The sequence below is a fragment of the Chaetodon auriga genome, chromosome 10 (genome assembly GCF_051107435.1).
Source record: "Chaetodon auriga isolate fChaAug3 chromosome 10, fChaAug3.hap1, whole genome shotgun sequence".
Lineage (NCBI taxonomy): Eukaryota > Metazoa > Chordata > Actinopteri > Chaetodontiformes > Chaetodontidae > Chaetodon > Chaetodon auriga.
In genome coordinates this window covers 24,924,647-24,947,607 of record NC_135083.1, presented here as the reverse complement: position 1 = coordinate 24,947,607, position 22,961 = coordinate 24,924,647, and the positions used below count along the sequence as shown (strand labels likewise).

Sequence of the window (22,961 nt, the reverse complement as noted above, 5' to 3'; positions counted from 1 at the left end):
AAACTAAGACACACAAGGGAAGGCTACCAAAGTAAAACAGGAACAAGGCTACCAAAATAACAGGACCCTAACACATCAGGCCGTGTCTTTGCCTTCAAAGTGACTGTAACTGGTTGTTCCTACAGGAACATTACACATGACAGCTGGTTTCAAACTACATATCGCTGTGGAGGCTTTAATTTTCTTTGAGTGTGATTTAAAGGGTCTGCTCTTTGTCTTGGATTTGATCGTTGATCATCTTCAAACATGCTCATCTCACACCGGCTGAAAACAAGCTGAGAATGCAGATCTACAGCACAGCTTTCCAGTAGTGTGGCAGGAGTAAAATGGAATTATGAAAAATTACATGAAATGCTGGTACTATCAAGCTTCAGTGTGAATTCAGAATTTCAAATGTGACGTGTGTGTTCGTAGCACCACCACGTCTGCCTTCTGTGCACCTAACAGACGTCCTCCAATGCAAGGGGGGTTGGGCAGATGGAAGGTGTTATATCTCAGCTTTCATTTCCACTGTTTTCTGTTTATTATTAGCTTGTTTGCTTTCTTATGTCTGAAAATGTTTATTTTTCACTTGTGTGCATTTTTTTTTTCTCTGATTAAGACCATGAGATGTGGTTCAAAACTGTTTTTTGTTAGTGGATGTTTAGCTTTTTATCTTCTATCATAACTGAACATACAGTTATTGTCTCAAGCTGATATGTATATTTAACGGTCAGTTTGAAAGGGATAACAGATTTAGAAATGGATTAGATTTGTGCATTATGTATCTTTAATTAACAAAATATTGCTTGTAGAACAGCAAAGTTACTAAACAATTGTAAAATTGTCAATGAAGACTACAAATACTGAAGGTTTAAAAGAATGCAGAAAGCTTTCATTCAGTATAGTTACGCAAAGACAAGGACAGTGACAGCTGGTTGAACGGAGAAGGTCTCTATCAGCTGATAACTGAACAGCAGCAGATGGTGGAGAAGCTGTGGTTAACTGGAATTTCCTCTTTTCACAGCGTGTAAGTTTTGCCAGACACATCCCAGTATCTTTTCTACAACCCTGATTCCAGAACAGTAGGCTAACAGGCGATAGTAACATCACAGTGTATGAAAGGGATGTCCTCGAAAGGCTCAGCTCACTGCCGTCTTAACCAGAATGTGGAAATCTGCTCATGTCACTCCCTGGTTTCTTCAAGCAACAATACAAGAATCAGTCTTTAAAATACTGATTTAGGACAAAGAGGTTCCCAAACCCTATTTAGGAACGTTTTATATATTTGTTTAAATTTTGTCAAACACCTTAATTCAACCAGGCTTCCTTACCTGTCAAAACCACACTGAACTTGTCGAAGGGAATGAAAGACAGAAATGTTCATTCACTGTGGGTTTACCTGGGTCACAGGAGGTGCAGGAGAAACACTTATTCAGACCATTGGGCTGGTTCATAAACGTCCCATTCTCACAGGGGCCACATCGTGTGCCTGACTGTGGTGTACAGTCTCTTCGAACAACAGTCCCTGTTCAAGACACAAACACAGCGTGAACATCACATTATCACTGAGATGAAGATGAGAACTTTCTATTTTTATTTCTTACTTTTTTTTGTTGATTTTTTTTAATTGTCTATTTTGTTCTACTTGTTCTGTTTTTCAGCTTTCCTTTTTACTCTGCTGCTGGAACAAATGAATTACCCCTGCGTGGGATACATACACAAGTCTTATCTTAAATAACAAGGACAAAAACAGGACATACAGTATCGGATACAGATGGTAAAATTGTGTTTCAGGTCTTCATCAGGCCGGTGTGTGAAAATGGCCACTTCACAGGCGAGAGGGGAGCTGAGTCTTCACTACTGAGTTCAGCCTCTACAAGCTCAGTTTAACTACTGATGGAACATGCTGTCAGCCTCTCACTGACTTCAGCTGTTCGGTGGTTAAAGACTTTCACAAACAGACAAGAATCTACTAACAGTAACTATAAAACCAAAATCCAAGACAGTGATTGGATTTGATATCATTTTAGTCTGTTTTTGAAGCAGAAATGAAGGAAGACATATTATGTCAAAGAATATCAATGTTCTAAGCGGTAAGTCAGAGAGATAATTCAATCATTGCAGTGATGGCCTCATTTTCTGAGGAACCTCCCACAACTTCAACAGAAATGTGCATTTTATTTAATCTGCATGAAGCTTACTTGCTTTAACGCATTTCATTTGAATCACTTTTCATGTGAAATGCACATTTCTGTTATATATATGTATATATAATTATCCATTTTTGATCGGACGTGAGCTTCCAGTCAGAATACACAGTGTTACTATTTGTTCCATTAAACATTTCCGCCCGGTCAGCCCGGCTGTGTGCTTTTTGTAGGTCGAACATTCGGGCTGCTTCAGAATAAACTGGTGTGTTTCAATTGTCATCAGATTGTAAGCACTGTGCCTCATGGTGTTTCAGAGGTGAAGGAAGGTCCTGAGATCAACCCCTGTCAAACGCTCCTTTCGAAGAGTTCATGATAAACTGAACAGATTTGGAAACTGAGTCAATCGACAGACATGCATTTGCTTAATTAGAATTTGTTCATTAAAAAATTATATCATTTAACAGCATTCACTGGTTGTATACCAAAAGAGAGAACTTAGAAGTTACTTCACACAGTTGCATTACACTGATTGTTTTTGCTTGTCTGTTAAGGAGGTGTCCTTGCAGGAGGAAATATTACAATTAAATGTGCGTGAGAGGTGACAGGGGGACAAACGTTTGGCATAGTTCATTTCTAGACATGACAGTCATTTTCCCACACGTCACAGTGACGCATTTCTCAACCACAGTTCTTCAGACGTAGGCTGTAAACAACGTATATACACACACACACACACACACACACACACCCACAAAGAGTCATCCCCACACATACAGGGGTTGAGTGAGATTGTCATTTTTGGTGTGCTGCTCTCCCACAGCAAGCAGGTGTGATGTGGGCAGAAGAGGAAATGGAAAAATAAGGTCTGTGAGAAAATTCTATATGAAATGTTTTTCTTTAAGGCTGTAAGTGCACGTGGTTTTGGTATTTCCATTTATTCATTTATTTTTGCAATTTACGCAGATAGCAATTTAAAATGATGCCAGACAAGAGGCTGAAAACATTGTTTTAATAAATGACATCTAATGAGTTGATCTTATGGAACTTGTCTTGTTTCTTTACGTGTTTTTATTTTCGGAAGTAGTAGGAGTAGATTGTTCTTTTTATGCGTTGAACGTCTTGAACGAGTTTATTTTTATGCACATGGCTCCTTCTTTTTGAGTCCTTTGTGAACAGATACCTTCCACAGTCCTGGCAGCTCTTACATGTGGAATATTCATTCATTCCGCTTTGTGCCAGTTCAGTTTCCTTCATGTGCTGAATAAATGAAACGCAAGATGAAAATACATATTAGCTGAACAACAAACAGGAAATGAGGCAGCGCAACAAAACATAAAGCTCATGTTAACACACTATTCAATGCTTCAAATTTAATGACGCACTTCAGTAATACATGACAAACTGAGAAGTAAATGTGTGTACAGCCTGGTTACATGCTTTATGTTTTACTAAGAACAAGTTTTAATTAGTTTCATCAGGTCTTTGCTTCACATTAGTTGGAATTCCTGTTGACCGAGTGATGAACGTTACACCCGTTCCACAAGTTCGTGTTTGTTAAAATGGGAACTTCCATCAAACTGGGCGTGTTAAGATGGAGGCCGCAGTAGCCTATGTCGTAGAGCTGAAGACAGAGTAGTACCTTCGTGGCACATCGGACAGCATTGTCCTTCCCTTGTCGCGTATTCCTTCGGACGACAGCACAACACAGGGGCCGTGAAGGCGGCGACATACCCTGTTAAAGACAATGTTTCTATGAGTATTTCTCCGCTGCAGCGTTTAGCTAAGCTAACGTTAGCTAAAGTTTTACTGTGACGAGGTCACATGACTTACCGAACACAACCAACGTAGAAAGCATCATAACGCACGCAATGACATGGTTTCATGAAGTTTTGAACACAGCAGTCAAGTTGTGGGGTGGAAAAAAAATAATGAAACTGACGACTGTCACTAGAGATGGGGAAAACCCGGATGAATCCCGGTTAACCGGATGTTCAACTACGTAATCCAATCCATTCAGCCCGGATGTAGCAGTTACGGTAGCTGTGTCCCAATTCAGGGGCTGCATCCTTCGGAGGATGGATTTGAAGGCCGCTTACGTCATAACGCTGCGCGAAGGCTGTCCCAATTCGTCCAAATTCGAAGGATCCTCCAAATGCAGCCGACAAATGCGTCCTCCTTTTCCCTGTATTTGGAGGATGCGTCGCTACTATCCTTCACGGCCTCCCATATCCCAAGATGCTTTGCGCACCGATTGTTTTTTTTTTTTAATAATGGCGACCTGTTGATATGAGGAGCTCAGTTAACAGTTAGCCTTATTAAAACTCTTCACTTACAAATGTTACAAGCTCGCATGTCAACTAATATCTTATTTTGGGTGAATACTCGGTTGTGATTGGCTGCAGGGTCTCCGTTAAAATGTGTTGTAGGACAACTATAAAAACGTTCTGGTCAAATAGCCTGATTGTTCTAAATTATTGCGCTGGCTCAAACTGCAGGTTCTGTGGCCAGAGCCGGTTACCTTGGCAACGCGTCACAACGAGCGATATTAAATAGTCCACTCAGCCGCGTCTTGTGAAAAACTTACGATGTTAACGGTAAAAAAAAAAAAAAAAAAAACCAACATTAACGTATTAATAATTGATTTAATATTTATTTCTTTCGTAAGTGACCATGGTATAAGCGGGATAACGCCCTTCGAGGTGTCCATTATCAGAAATGAATGGACGACGCGGAGGCGTGAAACGTCCGACGCGAAGCTGTGAAGATATTCACATCAGGTGAATTTATAAGTTGTATAATAGGCTACATTTCGCACAAGCGATAGGAGCTGTACGGGCACATCTCTGCACCCCGTACGTGTGTTTTTCCCGGGTTAGGAGGGAAGAAGTTATGACGTCGTGACGCAATCAGGACACGCTCCGAAGGCTAGACCGTCCCATTTACCGATAGGTGATGCGGCCGACGGAGGATCCTCCGCAGGACCCAGCCTACAGAGACCGCGTAGGCTGGGTCCTCCGAAGGATGCAGCCCCTGAATTGGGACACAGCTGGTGATCCGCCCAAAAAAAAAAAAAAAAGCTACAGATCCGCTCACGTAGAGTCCGACGACATTTAATTAATATATTGTTCAACATTCAACAAATGGCACTTAGTCAAGACGAGAGAAATGAAACCGGGAGAGTCTATATATCCCACTTTATTACTCTCGTCATTCTCCAGAAACATGAAGCACGTTGTTGTTGCTCTGTCACGCACACTCACTGACACTTGCTCACACACACACACACACACACACAAAACTCTGTCTCAAGGTACAGCGAGCGCTGACTCCGCCCCGGTTGGCTGGTCAGTCGGGCCGTAAACAATTCCTGAAAATCCGGCTCACCTTAAGTTTCGTTTCTGTTCAGCTGATCCGTATCCGCGTGTTAGATTTCGCGTGGCTATGACCAACTCTGCATCAGCGAGTGGTTTGCTACTGCTCAGTTCTCTCAGATCCTCTGTTTGGCTGGCTCGAAATCTCGCACGGGCTTACTGATGACTTGGCCTGGTTTAATGCATAGACTATCATCAAAAACAAGGCAGGCAGGGCTGAGAGACAGACTCAGGGTGAGCCCGTGCGAGATTTCGCGCCGAGACAAATCCGAGAGAGAGCAGCTGCAGCAGCAGCTCCCTGAGGATTGCCGAGTTGGTCACCCACACAAAACGAAACCTAACAGTCGGTACGACCAGCGGGTCGATGGGTGCGACGAATCAGCGAGGATTTGGTTGCTCACAGTACAGAAACGAAACTTAAGGTGAACCGAGGGATATGTTACGGCCCGCCTGACCGTGGATTTGCTGGATCTCGCCAGCAGCCCAGCACAGCAGACTCGAGGAGGAGTCTCTTGCTGACTGTACGAGGCGGGGTTTCGGAACAAGTCTTGACTCTGAGAGAGTTACGTGTGTGTGTGAGTAGGCACGAAACAAGTTTACTTTGACAACATCAGAACAACAATGGATTATTATTATTGTTATTATTATTATTATTATTATTATGGCTATTATTATTATGGCTATTATTATTATTGATTTATCAAAAAAGACGTAATATAGGTACTTAGCAGAAGCTTTTACTTTATTTTTATTTTTTTTTAATTTTTTTGGTGACTCAAGTGATTCTAGTGATCCGTAATGATTCGACTCCCCTCTTCAGACTGATCCGATCAATCGTAATCCCTCAAAAGATTCTAGTTTATCATCACTAACTGTCACCAGCACCGGAAAACCCGCTTCAAAACCTGTACTTCCTGTTGTCGCACACGCAGCGTCAGTCACTCCTGTGGGTCCTGTCGCACCAATGAGGCACAACCCACCAAATTGTTATATCTCGACCAAACGAAGGAGAACTTCAAGACTAGAACAGCGACCAAAATGTCTTCATGCAGACAGATGCAGCTCCAGGCTGAGCACCACCCAACCAGCTGACCTTCAGCAGTCACATCATGTGAATATTCAGGCGCCAGAAGACATTTGAGATCTGTGCTTTTCGCTTCAGATGCATTTTCTAAATCCACTCGGTGTGTGTCCTAACAGCATCCAGTCTGCATCACTTCACGTGTGTGTCTTTCATCAGACTCAGTGAACCAGACTGTTCTGTATCTTCAGCTTTTTTTTTTTTTTTTTTTTGGAAATATACCGAACACGAGAGATTTCAGGTGTCTGACCTCGAAGGTTCTCAGCTTCTCAGCACATTTACTCAAGATTTGGATTTATTAGAACCTTTGACATACTGTTAACATTACTCAATTCTTTTTTGTCTGGTGCTCGTGTTTAAAGGAAACAATCTGACCTTAACTGTTGCTGGTTTTGGAATAGTTTTCTCATAAATGCTATTAAATTCAGGATTACCTGTGTCTGACTTGAAGACTTGGACAACTTTACAAAAACGATTTATTGTAAAACCATCAAGCACAAAATCAGCACACTGACTCAGAGTAGCTTCAGGACAAATACTGACAGTCAATACATGAACACAAAATGCATTTGACAATAATATGAAAAGTCTTTTATTTACAGGAAAAAGTCCACATGTTGAATATTGTCAGCTCCCAGGAGATTAACAAGGGACTTTTTTTTTTTTTTTAACCTCGACAAAGAAATGATGAATGGATCTCTTGAAACGTGAAATATTCAACATGTGGATTACTACTTCTAGTGTGACCATTTGCTGCTTTTGTGCAGCTCCTATACCCACCTGAGTCCATGGACAGTGGACACTGTTCAACCTCTTTGTTTTTGGTGAAAACAACCATTTGTTCCATCATGTTGCAGTTCAAGACACTGGGTCTCTGTCCTCTGTTCCATCAGTCTGTTCTGATTTATAACAGATTAAGTCCAGTTTCTGTCCTGTGTCCTGATCCAACTGTGAGCTCTGTGACACAGACATTGATCTTCAGCTATCCATTGAATGAAGAGTCTGGAGCTGTCACACTCTCTGTAGTTTGCTCCAAGTCGTTGTTTCAGACTGACTTTAGTCTCTGTACAGTTACATCTGTGTGAGAGAATGATCCAGAAAGTAGAACTTTTGTAGACGGTGTTGTTTGTATGATGGTGCAGGAAATTCAGGTTGGACTACTTTGTGTTTCTGTACACTGCAAAGACAATGTCCCAGCATCCAATGGAACTGTAACTGGATTCTAGAGAACATTTACTCTGCAGTGTCCAACAAATCTGTCTGGATGTTTATACGACACCCCCGTCCTGAGGAGAAGAAGTCACTGTTTAAAGAGCAACATGCTGAATATTTGTAAAGACTCACAGAGTGCAGCTCAGTCAGTCAGTCAGTCCACAGTCAATGAACATTTCAATGAATATGCTGCTGCCCCACCTCTCTACAATTTGTAAAATATGTTACAGAGAAGGCCCCACATGAGCCCCGGGTAATACTGGAAACAGTCCAACACATACATAAACATTAATTGATAAACTCTGCTGGCTTTGATTTAATTCCACCTTTTGTATATTTGTCTAATTTTTGTGTTCTTTAACAGTATCCATGGTTCTCTTCCATGTACTGTGAATACACATCACACTGACATTCACTGCAGACAGAAAGATGAACAGCTGCTGCTTCCATGTGTGGACGATGTGAGAGGAGGGCGAGAACACAGTTTACATGGAAACAAATTCCACTGTATTTCTGTAGATTCCTCACGTTCCCTCTAATGGTCTGAGGAACTCTCTAGTTTTGCTGCTCGTTCAAGTCAAAGTCAACTTTATTGGTGATTTACACCGTGTGCACAGAATCGAATGTTTCTCACAGTCCAACAGTTTGTGCAAAAAATAGAAAGCTTAAAAACAATAACCATACAACAATAAAGATAAAACAGGTCAACAAGTGTTTCAAAAGAATAAATAAATAAATAAATACAGGGGCTGCTGCTTTTTATAAACAGTCTTCAAGAGAGTCTAAGAAGTCACAAAGTTTGCAACACAGTGTGTCCTGTGACCTCCCACAATACTATTTTACACACAGTGAAATAGAATAAAGAGTATAAAACATACCAGTTTGATGTTTTCTGCATTTCCTCTCCTACCTGTAACAAAACATTAAGAATGAAAAACACAGTAATCAACAAATGATGATTATTATCAGTCAAAAACATGATTTCAGTTTTTATTGTCTAAATGCAAATCATACCTCTGCTTGAAAATTTTTTCTTCCTTCTGAAAAAGAACAATCCAAATGCCGCCATGACTAAAAAAAGCACAAGCACCACCCCAACAATGATGATTGCAGTTATTGTCCAGTCTTGACGTTGTTCTCCACACTCAGCATCAGTTGAAACTGTTCCTAGTTTTATCAGCTGAAGATTCACTGATTGACATCTGGAATGACAGCAGGACATTTTTACAGGAACATCTGTAGGACAGCATGAAGTCACTGCTGGAGGAATTCAGGTGTCTGATGTGAAGCTTCACTCACTGTGTGTGTGGCTGACAGGATGGAAATGTTCCATCTGAATACGTTCCATCAGTGCAGTCAGAGCACACAGTGTCTGTCAATGCTGTTCCTGTAGAAATACAAATAATATCCATTGAAACGAGTTCATCTTCGACATTCTGAAGGGATCAAAGTGTTATATGACGTCAGGACTTTTCATCAGATCTGTCTGATTTCCTCTCAGTGGATTAAAATAAAAAATCTGTTCCACACATTTTTACAGTTCAGCAAAAATGAAAAAGTACAATGAGATGTTCTAGTTCTTTTCTCGGGAAGTTCAGCTCAAACTGGGATTTTGATTGGCTGTGAAGGAGAACTCATGAACAAACTGAACACTAAAAGTGTCCAAATGTCATTAGTTTCAGTTTTTCAAGCAGTGAAGTTTGTGCTGACGTGTTGATGCCAATTAATGATTCGAATGACAAGAACTTACATGAATTCCATTTCAACACTTTTAAACTTTTGGCCAATTTAACATCCATTTTGTCTGGTTAAAGGCAGTAATGACATGAAAATGAGGAATGTGCTTTATGAAAAGTCTTTTTTTCCACAAATAAACCAAATTACCAAATTAAGGAGAAAGACTGAACGCATGCTTTGCAGTGGCACAACCTCAATGATTAAGAAAAAATCACTTAAAATTTGAAATATTTAAAATTTTATTCAATGAAACCTTCTGGAGCTTTCAGACACATCTCTCGACCTTCATCAGCTGGTGGAGTTTGCTCAGTTGTCCTAGAGATGGTTCAGTTGTTGTCATATAATCTAAGCATGGACTTTCAGTCATGTGACAGGTGAGCAGCAGACGACTGGAGGATCATGATGAACTGTTTTTATATAGTTCAAAGTGATTTACAACAAAGAAATCACATGTAGCAAGAACTTCACATAAAAAAGACTGAATGAACATAAAACAGGGACAGAAAACTAATATAAAATAAGATGGAGAATAAAACCTACTTGGTAAGAAAAGTAAAAATAAGATACAAAAAGGATGAAAATAGGATAAAGATAATGCATAAAGGAAAATGGACAATAAAACCACTGAATAACTGATAAAATAAAAGTCACAAATAGAGTAACTAGAATGCATTAAATCAAGTAAAATACCAGTTTTTTAAAGAAGAGCAGCAGTGTGTCAACATGAGGCAAAGCACCAGAGTTTCAGACCTGTATCAGGAAGTCAAAGTGAAGAGAGAAGGTTTTATTTTTCTTTTGAAAATATTCAGTGAGCTGCTTCCCTGATATCTGTAGGTTGTGTGTTCCTGAGCTTTGGGGCGTGATGGACAAAGGCTGCATCCCAATTTTCTTTGACTGTTGCTGGAAAGCTCCAATAAAGCAGCAGCAGATGATCAGTGTTCTTGAAGGCAAATAATAAACCAGGGACTTTTAGCTGGTGCTAACTGACATTTTCACTGGTCAAAATGACAAAAGTCAGCAGTGGCAGCTTATTTTAGATGCTGCTGCTTCATGCTAATTCAGTGAGTAACTTGACTTTGAACAGGCCAAAATAACACGTGTTGGCTTGTGTCTGTACTCAGCCAAAGACTGTGTGGGAGAAACCTCACCTCACCATCAGGAGTCAGAGTCTCCCTGTCAATCTTTCCTCAACACACAAACATTTCTATGATTTAAGATTAGAATCTAATATTTTTGAACCAGGGCCCTCAGTATTTCCATCAAGTAACTGGTGAAAAATGACATGTTTCAGATTAAGTAGAAGAAATCCACATTTAGGTAAAAAAGTATCAGATTGAATGTGATAGTGGCACTAATTTCCACTAAGCCGACCTTGTGCTACGGATCTTTTGTCAAATCAGACCACATGGTTCATGTGAACAGACTTTTAGAGCTGGAACAGCACGGTGAAGAGTTCACAGCAAGAGAGGCACGAGACTTTATACAAAGAAAACAACTGCTGCCCGTAAACACACCTGTAGTGTCCGTTAGCTCAGGTCAGAACAGCTGCTCCTGTCATTATTCTCTGTGTGAAGCCACCGACTGAGTGCCACATAAGTGTGGATGAAAACAAACTTTATGTGGCAAAGCTTGGAGCATTTGATGAAGAGACCCACAGGTCAGACAAATGAACAGTTCAGTGTTTCTTGTCACTTAAGGATGTAATTATCATTGTCTTTGCTTTTCACTTGGGGGCCTTGTTTCACTCTGCCTCTGCAAAGTGACTCGCTGAGATTCTGCTCTCACTCATGTGTTCCATCACCATCACTGCAGAAATGACACTTACACAGTATGTTTAAAGCATCCTGCACACACAAACCCATCCCTTTCCACACGATTATTCACAAGCAATTTTTACTGAATAGAGCCAACGTAAAAGCCCCGATGGAGCACCTCAATCTATGAAAATGATGAGTTTGTTACTTTCCATGCACTGCACATTATCACTCATCAGCCTCAGTGGTTTTACTCAGTCAGTCAGTCTGTCCATCAGCCCAAATTTCCACCATTAACAGTTACAGCTGACTGGATGGTTTAACTGGTTTGCATTCAGCTGTGACTTTTTCTCCAGATTCATTCTGGTGCTTCTTTTCTGCTGTCTAGTGACCAGAGATCACCGTTCACAGCTTTAATGAGCGAGTCGTCTCTACAGTCAGTTTCTCTCAATTTTGGTTCTCATTGAAAACTTAACCTACACCTATAATCTTCAAGTCAGCATGAGAAAACCAACCTTTTTGGTAGATGTATTGTCCTGGTTGACACCTTGTGTGTTTCTGAGCTGTCATGCAGACGTCCTCTGTGTGTTCCAGACAGTAGAATCCCTCCAGTGGTTCACAAACTGTATCTGATGTTCTTGTACATGACGTCTTTATTTTCAAACCAGAATCTGTCAACACACACAGAGGAGACATCGACAGACAGGAAGCTTTGATTCTGGTTGGTCTACGAGAGAGCAATTTAGTTTCTCCAGTTTACGAATTCATGGGGAGACGTCTGCATAAATGTACATAACAGCCAGTGGCACTGTGGCAGGAGAAAGGAGACATGGAGACACAGAGAGTACCAGTGACTTCTGCAAGGTGAGTTCTGTCGATACTGCAAGTCCCACGGATAAAAACTTGATTATTTTGTTTTTTCAAACTGAGGAAAATACAGAGTTCACAGAAGTTGCGGCTGATTTTAACAGCTAATGCTGGGTTTGGGCAGAATATACCATGCAAAGATGGAAATGTGTCCACTTTTAGACATTTGGGAAAACCTTTTTCACCGTGTGCTTTCCTGTGTGTTTCTCTCCACTCTGTCGCTGATGATGTGGATACATCAGAGAAATGCATTAATGATATCAGAGCAAAAACAGTCATTATTATGGACGAGTCCTCCTCCTCCTCCTGCACGCTCTGCCCAGGCGCCCAAACTGAACAGAGCATTTCCAGTAAGCGAGAACGTCTCTGACATGGACAAAGTTTTCGAGTACTGTGCAGTGAACTCTTCAACATGTGTCTCTGCATCTTCACAGTAACAACACTCTTCAACAGTTTTCTCAGTTCTTCGTCAGCACTAACAGAGGGACTTGCAGTAAGAAGGCGACTTGCTGCATTTTAAATCTCGGCTTAGTCATAAGTTTCTACTATTATTCAGGAAATATTAACAGAAGTCTACCTGCATCACAGCTTGTACGGGAAAAACATTGTTGACTGAGACATCAGACTGAGTCCACTGATGTGCACACAAGTGGTTGATTCTGTCAGCACTGCTGCCACCTGGCAGGACACCAACAGACCCCATGTGTAACTACCAAAGTGAAACATGCCTTCAACATTCAATTAGATCTTACCAGCAGGACACATGGAACAGCATTTGTTTCCAATCTGGTACTCTGATGGATGACACGTCAGGGTTTGTCCTCTGAAGACATTCATCACAAGTATCTGAAGAGGAAGAAAGAGTTTGTTGTCTGACCTCTGCAGGTGAGTCACAGTATGAAGGAACACGAGAGTGAACGAGGTCTCATTTGTGTCATGTGACAGCTATCAGAGTCATAAGAGTGAAGTCGTTGTGTGGGCTGGCACATAAATGCAGAGAGTTGAAATCTTTGTAACGTTCATGTGATGCAGCCTCACCTCCAGGTTGTCGACAGGTGAGTCTGCATTTGTACAGGTGGAGGTCCACCACTGTTTCTCTATATGGAATATATTTTCTCTCCTCTCATCATTTGTGTTGTGTTCATAGACGCTGGTGGATGCTGCCTACATTCACACATTTTCATTTTTTTTAAACACAACCCTCACCCCCATCATCCTCCCACTGGAGGGCAGCTCCACCAGTGTTCTATTTGAAAACAGCTCCATCTTAAATTTGACCACATCTGCTCTCGTCTCCTACGGAGGATAAAGACTAAAGAAAAAGGGCTGAACAAAGAAAAGTTGGCGAGGAGCAGCAACTTGATGTGTTGATAAAAGTTTGTTGTAATAACAAATGATTTACCAGCAATGGTGCAGCTGTCACAGATTTTCCTCCAAACATCATTTTATACTGCTGGATCACAGTTTCAATGGGCTGAAGACGTCGTCTCACTGAGAGTTGTGATGAAGTGAAATGTAAATGAGGACACCATCTGGAACCTACAGGAAAACACATCCATGAAGAGACGACAAGAAACGGTTTACTTTCAGCTTTCTGCAGTGATCAGACATCTTAAACATCACACAAATGAGAAACCTGGTTAACACAGCTGGATTTGTGCTGTACACCTGATTTTACATTTAAACTAAAGGACAATTGTTTTACAGCAGCTTGAGTTTTTCTTTTCAAGCTCTTAGTTCGACTTTGGATGTTGCACAATATCCGTCACAGTCTGCCTGCTCCTTACCTGCTGCCACTCTCTCTCTCATCTGCACACCTACTCAGCCAGCACACACCTGAGACTAATCAGTGCCATACTTAAGCGGCTCCCTCACAATCACTCGTTGCCAGATTGTTCTTAGCCCTGATGCAAGACTCTCCAGCGATCTCTCTCCGACAGATATCCTGTTACTGACACTGCCTGCTCTCCAATCCCCTGATATAGACTCCTGCTTTGTGACCCTGACTACGACTTTCACCTTGCCCTCTCCGGACCAGAGAATCAGTGAACTCACGTGCTTCTCTGTCCAGTCAGCGCTGCACTTGGATCCTGGTTTCCCCGTTACAATAACTGGACTTTACTGCTCTGCTTAAAGTTCAAACAAAATGAAAATAAATGAGACTCAACCAAATAAAACATACAATAGGTCAAACTGGCTAAAAACCAGCTTCAACACTAAATGCTGCTGAGTATTAACTATGTATTAATGTCATAACATCTCATTCACAGGGGCTTTTTCTGCAGATCCAGTACTTTTACTTCTTACACTACATTTGCTGATCACACTTCTATACTTTTACTGAAACCTGCAGTAACTGTTTTTTGTAACTTCAGAGATGATTTTAGATTTTCTGTGATCGTCGATTTTTAGGAAGATACTCTTGGATTTTTGCTCTTTGGGTTGTAAACATGACTCGACTTCCCTGCAGACTTTCAAATGACTTCTATGACTGTAGATTAATTCTCTAATTGACTCTCATAACTGAACGAACAACAAGGGCTGACAGTGGCCTCTCTCATCTGCTTGGGTCCACAGTCCAACACTGGAGTGACTCATTGAATCACAAACAGTCCAGAGGTTCCACTCAGGACAACTTCAGTGTGGATCAAAGTCTTGACAGCGTGTCTGGAAAGATGCATTTGTATGTGGAGGTTTGCATGTGGGTCTGAGTGTTTGTGTGTGTGTGTGTGTGTGTGTGTGTGTGTGTGTGTGTGTGTGTGTGTGGTTTCTGAAAGGAGAACAAATAACATGTCAGAAGAATATAATGCAGACAAGTAAAGAACAGCTTGCTGTAAAGGATTCACTGCCGTGTACAGCAGTGACACAAAGTGGAACTATGAGACACAATGATGCCACAGAAAATAAGAGCTTGTTTATCAAAGAAGGCAGAATTCAACTACAAAATTCCAGCTGTATGCCTTACACTCATCACTCAGTATTTGGGTAAACTAGAATTCAGCCAAAGCAGACAGCGTGTAACGTGCTTTGATTAAATATGAACAGTCTTTGGTGTGAACTGTTGTTAAAAACAGAACTACATTTTCCAAGTAATGTTTATTTTTGCTTACAATTCATGGATATAAAGTGGATTCATTCTGCGAGTTATATGCAGGACGACTGTCTCAGGTATATCTAAAGGTATCCGTTAAATAACAGTGTGGTGGAACTTGTCAATCACAAAGCAGCTACGCCCTAAAGCATACTCTGCTTCATCTATTTTACTCTGAATAACAATTTACAAATGAACATCAAGCTGAACTGAAGAAGACTTGAAACTAACAACTGAGACCATAAACTCATTACAAAACTGTTTCCTGAGGTAATGAATCAAGTGAGAAGCAGGGTCGTTTTCCCATAGGTTTCCATACAATCAGAGTCGCCTCATGCTGACCATTTGAAAGAATGCAGGGTTAAAGCACTTCACTTGACTTTTCACACCAAGGAAACTATAAAATAAGGAAGGGTCCTCACATCATGGGGCCACACACACTGAAAGCTCTCGGTTCAGTTAGCGTGGAGGTGAATGGGCCGACCGCTCCTTAATCTCCCCTCTCAGTTTCACAGGTCATCAGTCTGGGTGATGGAGGCACTGCTATTTTGGTGTGTTGATATTAAGCTAATGTTTTGTGCCTTTTCAAGGTGCATTTCATTTGATTTGTATGTTATTTATCTGCATGTAAGTTAATGCTATACTAGATATTTAAGGGACTGGAGCTTCTTATGATTGACGTTAATAACAGACAAACATTAGCAAGTTAGCTCAACTATGATGATACTGATACAACTACGATGCAGTCTGAGTCTGTTCTGGACCAAAAAAAAAGGAAGAGAGAAGGAATGAAGAATACAGACAATATTTATTTATCCTAAACTCAACATTTTCAAGGTACACTTGCTAATTTTTCTTAACCTGCCTGACTGAGTATTTGAATTTGACTCACCATGGACCCTGTAAAGTATGCCTCTCACCATCTTTGGAAACTATTTGGACAACAACAGAAAATAAATGAATGCACACTTTCAGAAAAAGCAGTCAGTGGCTATTCTCTGTGTTCTTTCAGTAAGTAGAGGCCTTTCTTCATTAAAGGTCATATGATGAAGGTTTGCTGGGTTTTAGTGTGCTTCTCCAGGCATCTCCCATAGGCTTCAATAGAACTGGCACCAAGCAGGGCAGCACCAACACTGGTTATGATGTAAGGACCCTTCCGTCTTTTATAGTTAACTTGGTTCATTCAGTCATTGAACACATCATTTGTTCACATTAGAGCATTAGTGACAAGTGATAAGATGAGCAGCATAAATGTGGATGATCACAGCAAAAAGAAAGTATAACTGCAGATAGTTAATTACTTCTATTTTCTGCTGAAGAGCTGACATTTGAACTCATGAGAGACTGACTTTGAGGACCTCACAGGCCAGTTATCTACAAAGGATTCAAAGAGCAACATGTCATGTAACTGTGAGAAACAGCTCTCTGTATCCTCTAAAATAAACACCTATAAACGACACAAACTGAACATTATAACCATCATGCAGGGAGGATTTATTACCAGACTGTTAGACTAGTTTTGGCTCAGTGTACATAATAAACTGCTAACTGTACATATGAGCTTCATAGAAACATGCCAACATTCTATATTTTAAGAGCAGTGGAGTGTGAAGATCATTTCCCACCAACAATAACTCAGACAAGCTCTCTGACACATTCTGGCTAATATGGAAAAAGTGTACATGGAATATTCAATGAATTTGAGCTACAGAGACATTTTAACATCCTTCCTGTCAGCTACTGCTCTTCACTTAATTATTGGTGTCTGAATACATACATGACTTTAATGTTGCAGCTGGTAAAGTTGGAGCTATTTTTTTTTTACTATCTGGATGAATTTCGGAGAATTTTATGGAGCCCCTAAGGGGACATGGGGGAGAAAAAAATTAATGGGTGAAAAAGAAAAAAAACTGACGAACCTTTGATCTTGCAAAGATAATTGCAAGATCTCGCAAAATAAATTGCGACATCACAGTTTTTTTCTTTTAAAGCAATGTGCTTCCAGGTCAGTAACCGGAATGAAAACATACACAATGATGGAGGATACGCATTCTCCACGGGAGTTTATTGGGTTTTATTTTGGTATGGGCCTCACATATAAAGACAGTAAATCAGTTTTTGGCTGTAGACACAGCTTTGATATAAGTGAGAGACATAAACCTTTGTGAGATTTTCTTTTCTTTCTTTTCTTTTCTTTTTCTCTTCTTTTGGTACCTCTTTTCTTTTTTTTCTTTCTTTATTGACCGAGATGAACAGGGGTGAGAGGGTTACATGCGCAAATAAAATAATCACAATTAAAGGTTATATGAAATCATAGAGTGCAGGAGAAGAAAACAAAGTATACCATATATTTCTGGTAGGCCAACACAAAATCATTTCAAAAACATGGAAACAAAGAAAATAGTTCTAGCGTCTTTATGGCTTTCTTGTTTTCAGATTGAGTAATTGTATAAATGTATTGTTTGATTTCCTTGACGGTAAGTACATGGTATTTGGTTGGTGAATTTCCAGTTATGAATTTGAGCTTTGGCTAAGAATAATATTAAATTAATTATGTAATATTGGTCTATTTGGGGGGATGAGACTGAAAAGAAACCAAAGCAAAATTTTTGTCAATATGTTGATGGATGAAAGTAGGGACATTTTCCCCAAAAATCTGCAGGTGGGGACATGACCAAAAAAGGTGGTGAAGATCTTCTGGAGCCTGTTTACAGAAGGAGCAGAATTCGCTGATGTCTTTTTTATATCTTCGCATAAACAGATTGGAGGGATAGATTCAGTGGAGGAGTTTGAGGGATACTTCTTTGGTTTTATTTGTGATGAAATATTTGCAAGGGAGGGACCATATGTTTTTCCAAATCAGATTTGTGAATGTATTGTTCCCGTATGACACGGCATTGGGGGTACTGGTGATTTCTTTTGGTATAGTGCACGTCCAGTACGATTATTGCTCTTTTTCATTGAGAATTCGACCGACTTCTGTCTGCACAGGCTCCAGAGGTAATGGCTCAGTTTCAGGTAATATGACATTTTTAAACAACATAAGTACACCAGAGGGTATTGCATCAAATACTATTGCATATTCTTTCGAAGGACAGGAAATGTATATTTATTTAAGAATTCTGAGTATGATAACAATGTGCCATTTGGTCTGAGAAGTTGACTGACTAAAGTTAAGCATGGGTGAACCAGTTCTCTATAAAAAGTGATCTGTGTTTGTATAGTATGACTGTTGTTCCAAATATAATATCTATGGGGGGTGAAGTTATGTTTATAAACCAGAGACCAGGAAAGAAGTATCTGTTTATGAAAGTTGGCTAGTTTTGTGGGGAGTTTTTCAATATTGTAGGAGCAGAGTAACAAAAAATTAAGGCCACCAACTTTGGAAAATATGTAGTTGGGAATGAAGTTCCAGATTGATGTTGGGTTTCTAGTGAATTGTCTGATCCAGTTGATTTTGAATGTGTTATTCAGGGTGGAAAAATCAAGAAAGTTAAATCCTCCGTTTTCATGGGAATTCATTAAAGTTGATTTTTTGATGTAATGGATTTTGTTTTTCCACACAAAGTTTTAGAGAATTTTGTCAACAGCTGCAATGATCTGTTTATTTACATCCAGAGGTGTTGCTGTATAGGTAATCAGAGATAAGCCCTCTGCTTTAGACAAAAGAATTCTGCCCTGGGTTGAATTTTTTCTGTCTTTTTTCTATGATGTGGTTAAAGTTCATAGGACACCTGTTGCTTGTGTTTTTGTTGATGCCGATTCCCAAACAGACTCTTTTACAGGTATGTTGGAGATGATGTACTATTATAGTTTCTGAGTGGGAGCAGTTCACACTTACTAAGATTCAGGTGAAGTCCGGATGCTCTGGAAAAAACTGAAATTCGGTTAATAGCAACTGAAATTTGTGAGGCATTTTTTTTTAGAAATAAGGAAGTGTCATCTGCCAGTTGGCTGATGATGATTTCCCTGTCTGCTATAGTTATCCCTTTGATGGGGCTCTGTTTAATAAAGTCAGAGAGCAATTGGGCACATATCAGAAATAAATATGGTGACACAGGACAACCCTGCCTAATTCCACAACCTAAATCAAAACGTGGAGAATTACCTGTGTACATTTTAATTGGACAATTTGCTTTTTTATACATGGTTTCTATTGCTGAACAAAAGTACTTACCAGGGCCAAATTTCTGTAGTGCCTGGAACATAAATTTGTGTTCAATGGTATCAAACGCTTTGCAAAAGTCCAAAAATAAAATAAAGCTGTCATCAGGTCAGTATTCAGCATAATCAATAAGATCCAGAACGAGTCTTATGTTGTTAGATATGTGTCTGCCCTTCATGAATCCTGTTTGTGTTTCATCGATAGTGTCATCCAGTACTACTTTAAGTCTTTTGGCAAAGATTCCAGCTAAGATTTTAGAATCATTATTGAGGAGACAGATTGGTCTCCAGTTATCAATGCGGAGTGAGTCCTTATTAGGTTTAGGGATAAGTGTTAAAAGCCCTTGATATAAGGTAGGAGGAAGAGTCTGGTTATGGATGCTTTCGGTGAATACTCCATGGAGGAAGGGGGCAAGTTTATCACAAAACGTTATGTAAAACTCAGATGTCAAGCCGTCAGTTCCAGGAGATTTATTTAATTTAAGTTGCTGAATGGCCAATCTGACTTCTTCTAAGGTTACTTGCTTGTCACAGAGGTCCCTTTGGTCAAAACTAATAGATTTTAACTGAGAGAGATGTCCAAAAAAATATTTTGTTGCATTTTCATCATATTGTGATTTATATAGGTTCCTGTAAAACATTGAACAGTGGTTGGATACCTTCTGTGGATCATCTGTGACAGCTCCATCTATATTAAGTTTTTGAATGCAGTTCGCTCTGCTGTGTGATTTTTCCAGCCTAAAGAAATGTGTTTTGCTCCCCTTCTTCCAGCCATTGTTTCTGGATCTCACATAAGCTCCTTCTGCTTTAACTCTGTATATTTCATCTAGCTTGAGCTGCTGCTCAGTTAGTTCTTGTTTGTCATCTTCTGTTAGATCTTCAGGCATACACTGAGTAAGAGTGGCAATTTTGGTAATTACTTTTGTTTCTTCCTCTTTTCTTAGTTTGGCCAGAGAGGATCCATACTATCTTACATATTTTGCTGTCTTGAACTTCAGTAGTTCCCAGTTTTTTGGAAACATTTATCATTCAAAGTCCTCTGCCAGTAACATTTTATTAGAAAGTGAACCTTTTCTGTAACAACTTAATGTTTTAAGACCGAATTGTTGAGTTTCCAATATGAATTCTGGTAGGTACTGGCATTGGGTCTAAAGTTAATTCGAAGATTTATAGTTTTATGATCTGTGAGCGGGCAGGTACCAGTTTTGTTAGCCCATGTATAGGATTTAGTATTTGGATTCTTTTTTCTCCAGATGTCTGCTAATTGAAATTTCTGCATACATAAGATGACATTGGAGAGAGAATTTGCCCTATGTTTTGGGGGCCATCTGTCTACAGAGTCGTCTACCATAACATTGAAATCACCAACAACAACAAACAGCAAGTTTGGATATTTAGATAACCAGGATATAAAATGTGAACCCAGAGTGTCAAATAGGAAGTCATTATCAGTTTTAGTATTATAACCATATACAATGGCCAGAAGGACTATAATGTCATCAAGTTTAATAATTAGTATAAGAAATCTACCATTTGAATCACTCTCAGAATGTAATATAGCTCCTTCAAATTTGTTTTTCAGGGAGGTTACTCCTGCTGATCTTTCTGAACCATGCGAAAACCATACGTCATTTCCCCACTGATTTTTCCAGAGTTTAGTATCATCTATGATTGAGTGTGATTCTTGTAAGACACAGAAATCGGACTTTTGTTGTTTGATAAATAAAAACAGGGCTTTGTGTTTTAGATTATCACACAAGCCTCTGGCGTTAAGTGAAATCACTGATAAAGACATTATAAGAAATTATGCAGTTAATTCAGAAATCTCAGATTAGCCTTAATGTTTCTCATCTTCATAATTAGGGCCTTTATTTCTACGTCTCCTGCAGTTAACAGATATAAAATACAGAAATACAATGCAATAATTCATGAACCCCCTTATCTTGAAGTTAAAAACAGGGCACTCACACACCTCTCTTAGGATGAGTGCAAAACAAAAACACCAGGCCTCTACGGCAGATTCTGCATATAAAGAGAGTAATTCTTGTTCCTGAAGCCAGGTCACCTGCACTGTGAGGGTTTAGTTAGGGAAGATTTGAAGGAGAAACTAAGTCAATTAGTTGCCAAGGTAAGGCGATAATTTAAATAAAAAATTAGATTAGAACAAAAGTTCATTATAAATACAGGAGGAAAAAGGGAAGGGAGGGGGTCTTCTTCTACTCTGCTAATTGTGCCCAGTCTAAGTGTCATTTTTCATGTCATTCACCATGACCCTTTTACCATGAATGAGGGCATAAGAGCCTCTGAATCTGGCTTTCTTTCCCTTTCCTCGCTTGTTCCACCAGCGGCCATAACTTGTTCCTTGCATCTTTTGTATACTGGGTCAGATCCTCAAAGATTTTGATTTTCCTCTCCTTGAGCAGCTTAGAGGTTCGCACATCTCTCCAGATCTTGTCCCGATGGGTGTGAGACGGGAACTGCACAATGATGCGGCGGCTGGAGTGACAGTCCGCAGAGTGGGGTCCAAGCCTGTGGACGATGTCCACAGAGAAGTGCAGCTGTTGAGCAATGTCAGGAGAGACCAGGCCGAGGATGTCGATGATGGTTTTCTTGATGTCTTCTCCCACCCGTTCAGGGATTTCGGCCACTCGGAGATTCCATCTTCTTTGGTAAGCTTCCAGGTTAATCCATTTATCGTGGAGCACCGCGTTTTCTTTCTCCAGCATTTCGACTTGAATCTACAGGGATTCCATGTGGAGAGTCGCATCTTCCACTTGTTTCCCCAGGAACTCCAGGGAGTCAGTAACACTTTTAATTATTTGTGTGTTATTTTTGACAGTGGTTTCGAGAGATTGCAGTCTTCTGAGGGATTCCTCCTGCATTGTTTCAATTCTCTCCATCATTGTCATTAATGCAGAGTTTGTCACAGTTCGTTCGTCATCTCCTTCACTGGCCATTTTTTTTATTTCTTTCCCGGCCGTCGACCTTCCATGTTTTCATCAGGTATTGTAGATGGGTTCTCAGAGATGAGCAATCCATCCAAAACCTTGAGTCGGTTTTCTCAGGCTTTGTATGCATATGAGTGCATCGTGATAGCGGGGTCTTCGTTCATGTCTGATCAGCAGCCGGGGAGGTAAAAGTGAAAGTGCTTTTCTTTTCCTTTTTTGGAAGCGGCTTCAATGGCTTTCACTGTATGTGATAGAGTCCATCCGAGACAAAAGAAAAAGTTTGGTCTGATTTCGCAGGGCAGCCAGTTGCTCGTCAAGGACAGGAAACTTCAGAAAAGACAAAAAACTTTTGGTCTCCTTAGCGTCGTTTCTACTCACAGTTCAGACAACCTTTCAGAAAGAGTCTCTGCTGTTTCCCGTTTAGACCAATTTCAAACAGGCTGACAGAGACGTACATGAACCACGTGATCAACAGATAAGAGATTGGCTCAACTTTCTTTTCTAGGCTGTGGACTGTAAAAGCGATACCAAAATAAAATAACACACACACACACACACACACACACACACACACACACACACACAACTGTCTTCAAAAGCGTGA

At 40.1% G+C, this 22,961-nt stretch overlaps 2 protein-coding genes across 9 annotated transcripts in view; both read right to left on the bottom strand.

Moving 5' to 3' along the window:
- The window catches only part of LOC143326528 (tumor necrosis factor receptor superfamily member 14-like), a 55,455-nt gene extending 48,747 nt beyond the window's left edge, over positions 1–6,708 (bottom strand). For 2 of the 6 annotated variants that reach the window (XR_013077685.1, XM_076740113.1), the window contains exons 1-3: positions 3,963–4,115; positions 3,772–3,864; positions 1,382–1,507 (exon numbers count right to left, since the gene is read on the bottom strand). Coding sequence is in view for 4 of the 6 variants with exons in the window: in XM_076740113.1 (XP_076596228.1) it covers positions 1,382–1,507; positions 3,772–3,864; positions 3,963–3,990 (247 nt within the window). In the remaining 2 variants the exon portion in view is untranslated. Of the gene's footprint in view, positions 1–1,381; positions 1,508–3,312; positions 3,390–3,771; positions 3,865–3,962; positions 4,116–6,382 lie in introns of those variants that run through there. The other 4 variants (XM_076740111.1, XM_076740112.1, XM_076740110.1 and 1 more) reach the window with 4 other exon arrangements.
- Positions 1–22,961, bottom strand: part of LOC143326529 (tumor necrosis factor receptor superfamily member 5-like) — a 61,316-nt gene that overhangs the window by 37,947 nt on the left and 408 nt on the right. The window contains exons 2-3 of one of the 3 annotated variants that reach the window (XM_076740117.1): positions 13,557–13,693; positions 12,907–13,000 (exon numbers count right to left, since the gene is read on the bottom strand). The exons of 1 other annotated variant lie outside the window; for it this stretch is intronic. In XM_076740117.1, coding sequence (XP_076596232.1) covers positions 12,907–13,000; positions 13,557–13,598 — 136 coding nt within the window. In that variant the 5' untranslated portion in view covers positions 13,599–13,693. Of the gene's footprint in view, positions 1–5,516; positions 5,880–12,906; positions 13,001–13,556; positions 13,694–22,961 lie in introns of those variants that run through there. One more of the 3 variants, XM_076740114.1, reaches the window with a different exon arrangement.